General features: G+C 32.0%; 2 protein-coding genes across 6 annotated transcripts; both read right to left on the reverse strand.

Annotated features, from left to right (window-relative positions):
- Positions 1–6: 6 nt before the first annotated feature.
- On the reverse strand, positions 7–2799 carry LOC101500506 (uncharacterized). Of its 5 annotated transcripts, none has more exons than XM_004514079.4 (9): positions 2500–2799; positions 2233–2390; positions 1828–2066; positions 1339–1557; positions 1174–1266; positions 991–1095; positions 434–733; positions 270–342; positions 7–153 (listed from the first exon to the last, which is right to left on the reverse strand). In XM_004514079.4, the coding sequence occupies exons 1-9, from the start codon at positions 2502–2504 to the stop codon at positions 143–145; spliced, it is 1203 nt and encodes a 400-aa protein (XP_004514136.1). In that variant the 5' UTR covers positions 2505–2799; the 3' UTR covers positions 7–142. The 5 variants fall into 5 exon arrangements, with proteins under 5 accessions (XP_004514136.1, XP_004514135.1, XP_004514134.1 ...); XM_004514078.4 differs by having other exon boundaries at positions 2167–2385; positions 2500–2797; XM_004514077.4 differs by having other exon boundaries at positions 2167–2390; positions 2500–2797.
- Positions 2800–2916: 117 nt separating this feature from the next.
- On the reverse strand, positions 2917–5821 carry LOC101504349 (uncharacterized). Its single transcript, XM_073364837.1, has 3 exons — positions 3446–5821; positions 3258–3363; positions 2917–3175 (listed from the first exon to the last, which is right to left on the reverse strand). The coding sequence occupies exon 1, from the start codon at positions 5803–5805 to the stop codon at positions 3835–3837; it is 1971 nt and encodes a 656-aa protein (XP_073220938.1). The 5' UTR covers positions 5806–5821; the 3' UTR covers positions 2917–3175; positions 3258–3363; positions 3446–3834.
- Positions 5822–8226: the final 2405 nt, after the last annotated feature.

The raw sequence follows: 8226 nt of genomic DNA on the forward strand, positions 1-8226 counted from the left end.
ACAACGATAAAACAAAATCCTAAACCTCAAAAAATAGACATTTAAAATAGACATCTTGTGTCATACATAACAATCTCAAAAAATATTAAGAAATTGAGTCCACTAAATTGCCAATATTCCATCTTCAACAACAAATTAGCTTTTAATCTTCACCTACAATCAATAAAATAACAAATGAATAAATACACGATTCCACATAAAAATATTACTAATAAAATAGAGAAAATGTTAATGATTTTAATTAAAATTAACTAATACTATCTAATTACCATTTTCATTATTTTCGTTGTTGTTTGGACTAAGTGAATTCAAATGGTTTTGAGCACTAGTAGCATCAGGAACCTATCACAAAAAATAGAAAATATTACTTATGAAAAATACGATTATGGAACTTATGAAGTTAGTTGGATAAGATTAATAACTTATGATATACCTGTCTTGCAGCTTGTATTATATCATTAACATCTGCTCCAGAAAATCGATTTTGAATTAAAGTCATCACATTTGCTAACAAGTTTTCCATATTCTTAACTCTTTCGCGCAACTCTTCATTTTCAGATGCACAAACCTTCGATTTTTTAGAATGAGGAATCTTGCCCATACATCGCACACGTCCGTTTTTATCAGGTCCTTGTACTTGATAAAATATGTCATCCTTCCAAGACATAGAACCTTGTGTGTCTTGGGTTGATTGAGAAGTTCCAGCCTCATTATTATGTTTTTTTAGTTCTTCCTAAAAAATAAAATAAAAATTATTAATGATTGAAAATACCAAATTGAAATTGACATTCAAAGCATGTAGTACTACAATAAGATCCAATTAAAAAACTTCAACATTGCATATAGGCTAACAAATACAAAATCTCCTAAATGGTCAAGTAAAAATCCAATACAATCATCATACATTTGAAAATAAAATTCAGCACTTTGTCAAACTTAATTTATACACATTTTATATATTGGTACCGTTTAATTATTATCAAAACTTACAATCAATTTTGCAGCCTTTTCATTGACAATTGTTCCATCTTTACGAGTACGGGTATCAATGTAAATCTCTTTACGTCCAGGCAACACTCCTTTTCCCTTTTTTATCTACAACCAAATAAATAAGTTAAATGCATTTCATTTTTAATTTAAATTACAGCCATAAAAATAGAAATAGAAATAAACCTTCTCATCAATAAACTTTGGGAGACTTTTTGAACCCATACAATGAACATCTTCAAATTTAGCACGATTTTGCCTATTAATTTTACTTATTTTCTGCAATTGAAATAAAATATTAGTCTTAATAATAAACTCTTTAATATATTACTCATAATATATACGACTTACTTGTCCTTCATCAGAAAACCAATGATGAACCAAACCACGATATTGATTTGGGTCAACCCTATCATCTGGTACAAGAGATGCAACTTCTTCTTCTGTTTTAGTAGGGTCATATGCCATTGACTTTAGATCACCCTTCCATTGCCTCCATTTCTCATTCAGCTCAGATTTTAACATTTCTCTTGTTAAGTCATTTATTGGAGGAACAAACTCAAATTTACTCTACACAATAAGAGATGTTAAAGAAACATGTTATATTAGTTAAATGTATTCTTACAGTTATCAACATGTTATGATGTAGTTTGAGTGTGCTAAACATCTATATTCTTAAACTATAAGTATGATTATAAATTGTTAATCCATCAAATATTCCTAACATCATCATTGTACATCAAACATGTTAGAGCACAAAAACTAAAAAACATGTTAATTGTACATCTCAATTGACTTCTTAAAAAAATGTTATATTAGTTAAATGAATAATCATAATACCTCTATTAATTTCAACATTTCTTCTTTGTAATCATTTGGCATAACTTTCCATGACTTGTAGTTGATAGGAGCATATTGATACCTTCTAGCTACGCTACCAATGAAACGAGTTAGAGTTGTCCCTTCCTCACCAATGGGTCGACCATATTTGTCCAAATTAACGATTATTAAATCACCATGTTCCATTTCCCATACATCTAACATTTTTGTAGGACCTCTAGCCCGTTTAGGCTCTACTTCTACAAACAAAACAAAAGGACAATAACATTATGTGTGCATATAAGTCATAATAAAAATAATATAAATAAAACTTCAAAACAAAGAATATATAATTAATACCTTTTTCAATTTGTTCTTCTTCAACTTCTATATCAGAGGGAATTGAGTGAGATTCTACAGACTCACGTATGACACCTTCTGCATGACAAGGACTAGAACGAGTTTCTGCAACATTACTTCCTTCTACATTGGTTGAGTTTGTATTATTAGAAGTAGACTGAATTCCTTCATTATCACTTGCTCGATGTCGAATATTTAACTTTCTTCTTCGAGCCATTGCTTCTCTAACACAAAATTATAAATGAGTAACTTGGACAAAAGTCAAAAAACATAGACAAATCTAAAAGTATAATAAAAACATAATGTATAAAATCATGCACAATTAGAACACACTTCATTCGTCTTCCTCATCATCTTCATTATCTTCATCATCATCCATATTATCAACATCAACAACTTCAAAAAAATCATTATCGTCTTCAACTTGAAGCCTAACCAAATCATTAACATTTTGAGTAGCTTCACTTGTATCGCCCATTAGTTGCCCATGAATTTCTTCAATTTCATTAGATTCCTCATCACCCATATCATAGATATCTCTAACTTTTGCATTGAGAACAACAAGCCAATCCTTGTTTCTCTCATCATATATATAAAACACCTTTTTAGCTTGTGATGCAAACACAAATGGGTCATCACAAATATTTTTCCCAGTATGTTTTAAAAATTTGAAATTGACAAGCGTCATGCCAAACTTATCTTTCTTGATACCTTTATTAATATCAACTCAATCACATTTAAATAACACAAACTTGTACTTTCCAGAATAATCCAACAGCAGTGTATCAGTTATTGCCCCATAGTAATTAATTTCATCTTTTGAGGTCTTTGTCTTTACAACAACTCCACTATTTTGTGTTTTCAAAAATCTCTCTCTCTTCTTTGTGTGGAATCTAAAACCATTAATCGCATAACCTGTGTATCTTCTTACTACCTCAGATGGTCCACGGGATAACCATCTAAGTTCATGAGTAACTTCTGAGCTCTTTTGTTCATCCATACGCTGGATCTAAAATATTTCATGAAATATAGTAAGTTTATATATAAAAACAATCAGTAAAATTTAAATAATTAAATTATTATATGCTCACCCTGAGTTTAAACCACTCAATAAATTTTTGACCATGTTGCTTGTCAATTTCAACTTGTGTCAATCGTCGTGGTCGACACTGTCTCTTAAGATGTAAAATGTGTTCTCTAAAAGTAACAGTAATAGAGTTAAAATAAAATGTAATAAAAATTTCAATTGTATAAAATTGAAATATGATATGTGACTTACTCTATAAATGGAGCAACTGCATCACAATTAGAAAGCACATATCTATGTGCCTGTGCTAACTCTTTCTTGTCAAGTTTAGTTCTACTCACTTTCTTCCTCTTCCCTAATCGTAACTTTTGTTGTTTCTTTATCCCTAATGGCCTTCCAGAGACTTCATCGTCATTTCTGTTAGGTCTATTGAACCTAGTTTCTACCCCAGATAGATATTGCGAACAAAACGTCAAACATTCATTGGCCAAAAATCCCTCTGCAATTGATCCTTCTGGATGGGCTCTATTACGTACAAAGGACTTAAGAGTAAGAAGAAACCTGAAAGTGAAGAAAATTTAAAATATTTATGTTCTCAACATCCAAAAAAACTTGTTTAACACTTTTAATTAAACCAATTTTTATAAACATACATACCTCTCAATCGGATACATCCATCGATATTGTACCGGTCCAGCAACTTGGGCTTCGTGTGCCAAATGAATTACCAAATGCATCATAACAGTAAAAAATGAAGGAGGAAAAATTGTTTCCAACTGACAAAGTGTGATAACTATTTGAGACTCCAATTGTGATAGAAATTCCACATTAAGTACCTTAGAACAAATTTGCTTGAAGAAATTGCAAAGATCAACTAACACTGAAGTGACTTTATCTGGCAATGAACCCCGTAATGCTACTGGAAGAAGCTCTTGCATCAAAACATGACAATCGTAACTTTTCAATCCAAACATCTTGTGTTGCTTGACATGCACACAACGTGGGATGTTTGATGAACATTCATCTGGAGTTTTTACATTCTTGAGAATGCTTAGGAAAGATTCCTTTTCTTTGTTAGTCATTTGATAGCATGCTCTAGGCAAACGCGTTGTAGTTATATTAGGACTTGGTTGAGGATGGAGCATACTTCTTATGCCCATATCTACAAGATCAGCTCGTGCCTTATAATTATCTTTGGATTTTCCCTCTTGGTTTAACAATGTACCAATAATGTTGTCACATACGTTCTTTTCAATGTGCATCACATCAAGATTATGACGCAATACATTATATTGCCAATAAGGCAATGTGAAGAAAATGCTCTTCTTTTTCCAAGGTTGTGCTCCATTTGCTAGACCTTTTTCTCTACATTCATCTATTTGTCTTAAAATATCAGTCCCATCAAGTCTTTTAGGAGGGATCCTTAGCTCTCGTGTTCCATCAAAATCCCTACTATTCAATCTCCACTTATGTTTGGGAGATAACCAACGACGATGACCCATGTAGCAAAATTTTTTACCATGACGTAACCACTGCGAGGTAGTTTCAATACCACAACATGGACATGCATATTGACCTTTAGTACTCCATCCAGACAAGTTAGCATATGCTGGAAAGTCATTAATAGTCCACATCATAGCTGCACGAAGTTGAAATGTCTCTTTCTTATAGGCATCAAATGTTTCAATTCCATCATCCCATAACTCTTGCAACTCTTGTACTAAAGGTTGCAGATAAATGTCAATGTTATTTCCAGGACCTTTTGGACCCGGAATTAATAGTGATAACATGAAGTATGGTTGTTTCATGCACATCCAAGGAGGAAGATTGTAAGGAATTAGAATGACAGGCCAAGTGCTATGAGTAATACTCATAGTCTTGAAAGGATTGAAACCATCTGAAGCCACTCCTAATCGAACATTACGAGGATCTAACGAAAATGTTGGATATCGAGCGTCAAAATTCTTCCAAGCAAGGGAATCAGCTGGATGCCTAAGAGAACCATCATTCAATCTACTCTCATGGTGCCATCTCATTGATTCTGCAACTTTGGAGGACATGTATAACCTTTGCAACCTTGGTTTCAATGGAAACCATCGAAGGATCTTTGCTGGTATCTTCTTTCGCCTCTCAGAAGTCTCCATTCCATTACCTTGTACGTCTTCATTTGTTGTTTTCCACCTTGACGTACTACACTTTGGACATACTTCATATTTGGCATATTTATCCCAATATAATATGCAATCATTGGGACAAGCATGGATCTTCTCATACCCCAAACCTAATCCTGAAACAATCTTTTTAGTTTCATAATATGACTTTGGCAAAACATTTTCTTCTGGTAAAGCATCTCTTAGTAAATCAAGCAACATGGAGAATGACTTGTCACTCCACCCATGAAGACACTTTAAATGATACAAATGTACCATAAATGATAGCTTGCTATACTTCTTACAGTTGGGGTAAAGCATTTGCTCATTCTCCTTTACAAATTCGTAAAATTTAGAGTTTTCTCTAACTTCGGGAATCCTTTCACCTTCACCACAAATTGGCTCTTCTGTAGAATGAACTCCAAATACATCATGAACTAATCCATCCATGTCATGCTCCATTTCTACATTTTGTTTAGTAGCGCTACTTGAAGTTCTAGGTTTTTCACCATGATATATCCATTGTCTATAGCCTCTAAGAAATCCACGATGTGGATCTGTTAAGTGTTCATAAACACATACGCGAGAATAAGAGTGGCAATTGGCACATTTTGTACAAGGGCACATTATTTTTCCATTGATTTGTGAATTTTGAAAAGCAAATTCAAGAAATTCATTAACTCCTCGAATATATTCTTCACTTTTTTTGGATGGATCACACATCCATTCTCTATCCATTTGGAAAAATTAACTGAAAATGGATGATGCAAGTCCTAAAAAATTAACAATCTTAAAATTCAAATGAAGAACATGGTATTCAACAACAACATCAAATCATGGTATTCAACATAAAAGGGTCAAAAAAATTGTAAATTAAAAGTATATAAATTAAAAGTTTCTTATATGATTGACACAAATGATTCACAATGGCCTACTTATAGGTAAATTCAATGCACATAATTGCTGTTATGCACTTGATTTTGAATTGAACATTTCATTCAATCATTAAAAAACTTGAAATTAAACAAGAAACCTACATTATTAAAAACTATTTTAGATAAATCTCATTCAATCATTTGTTTGCTGTTGCAACTTTTTAAGTAAAGACAATTTGCTAATGATGTCAAACCCAAAAATAAATTAACATACTCGCGATCAAAATTAAATATAATTTCACAAAACAATAGCAATATACAAACAAAAAAATCTGTCAAAAAACAAAAATAAAAATCAGATCGATATTTGAATGTTCTTAATACAATTCCCCCGAACATTGCAATTGCAATATTATTAGAAGCACAAGTACTAGACCATTTCAAATAAAGATATAACATGTCATAAACACTAGTAGCATAGCGATATAGAAACAGTATATATAAACAGTATATAAATAAAGATATAACATGTCATAAACACTAGTATGCACTTGATTTTGAATTGAACATTTCATTACCATTAATTTATTTTCCTGTTATTCACATTTATTAGGTGTTAAAAATTTAATTAGCTACTTTTTGTAGATACCCTCTTCATGTAATTATCATAAGGACCAAATTAATATAAAAATATATATAACCAAAGGTTAGTTGAAGATGTAATAGATATGTCAACCACTCTGCTAAGGTTTCAAGTTCCTATTAGTCAGTTTAGATGTAGCTGAAATATAACATCAGTGGTTGAAGTTCTGAAATGGTTAGAAAGTAGAACGTTCCTTTTCATTGGTGGGTGATTAGATAGAAGCAGATACTAATTTATTATGATACAAGCTAGTGTTCAGAATTTACAAAAATTAAAAAGCACAGGTTCATAAATTCAAAGCACACGTTCAGAAATTCAAAGCACAGGTTTAAAATCATAGGTTCAAAGAGCAACACAGAAATAACAAAGAACAAAGAACAGAAATTACAAATAACAAAGAACAAAGAACAGAAATTACAAATAACAAAGAACAAAGAACAAAAATTACAAATAACAAAGAACAAAGAACAGAAATTCAAAGCACAGGTTTACAAAGAACAACACAGAAATTACAAAGAGCAACACATAAATATATAAACAGTACAGAAATTAAAAGTTACCGATGATGCACGCTGGTCACAGTGATGACGAGAACGGTGGTCGACGGCGAGAAGAAGAAGGAAACAGATTGGGCGAGATTGGTTGGTCGACGGCGAGAAGCAAACAGATTGGGCGGGATTGGTTGGTCGACGGCGAGAAGAAGAAGAAGGTCTATTACTTATTTTAGGTTTTAGGGGTTTTTGGGAGAAAGGGAAGATCTATTACTCATTTTAGGTTTTAGGGGTTTTGGGGGGAAAGGGTTTATTTGGTACTGATTAACATTTTGGCTCTATTATTTTTTTTTTACTCCATTAAATTTTTGTTTGGGCTTCATTTAAAAAATTTTGATTTTAGCTTAATTGAAAGGCGAGAAGAAGAAGGAAACAGATTGGGCGAGATTGGTTGGTCGACGGCGAGAAGCAAACAGATTGGGCGGGATTGGTTGGTCGACGGCGAGAAGAAGAAGAAGGGTTGTTACTTATTTTAGGTTTTAGGGGTTTTGGGGAGAAAGGGAAGATCTGTTACTCATTTTAGGTTTTAGGGGTTTTGGGGGGAAAGGGTTTATTTGGTACTGATTAACATTTTGGCTCTATTATTTTTTTTTTACTCCATTAAATTTTTGTTTGGGCTTCATTTAAAAAATTTTGATTTTAGCTTAATTGAAATTTTTTTGCCCCCATTTAAAAAATTACTCCATTGAAATTTGGTGTATTAAAAAAATAGGATTTTGCCTCAATTAAAATTATTTTTGCTTACATTGAACAAATATTTATACAAAATTATTTTTACAAATAATTAAGATTTTGGCTGAGTTAAAAAATATTA

The sequence above is a fragment of the Cicer arietinum genome, chromosome 1, assembly GCF_000331145.2.
Source record: "Cicer arietinum cultivar CDC Frontier isolate Library 1 chromosome 1, Cicar.CDCFrontier_v2.0, whole genome shotgun sequence".
NCBI classification, from domain to species: Eukaryota; Viridiplantae; Streptophyta; class Magnoliopsida; order Fabales; family Fabaceae; genus Cicer; species Cicer arietinum.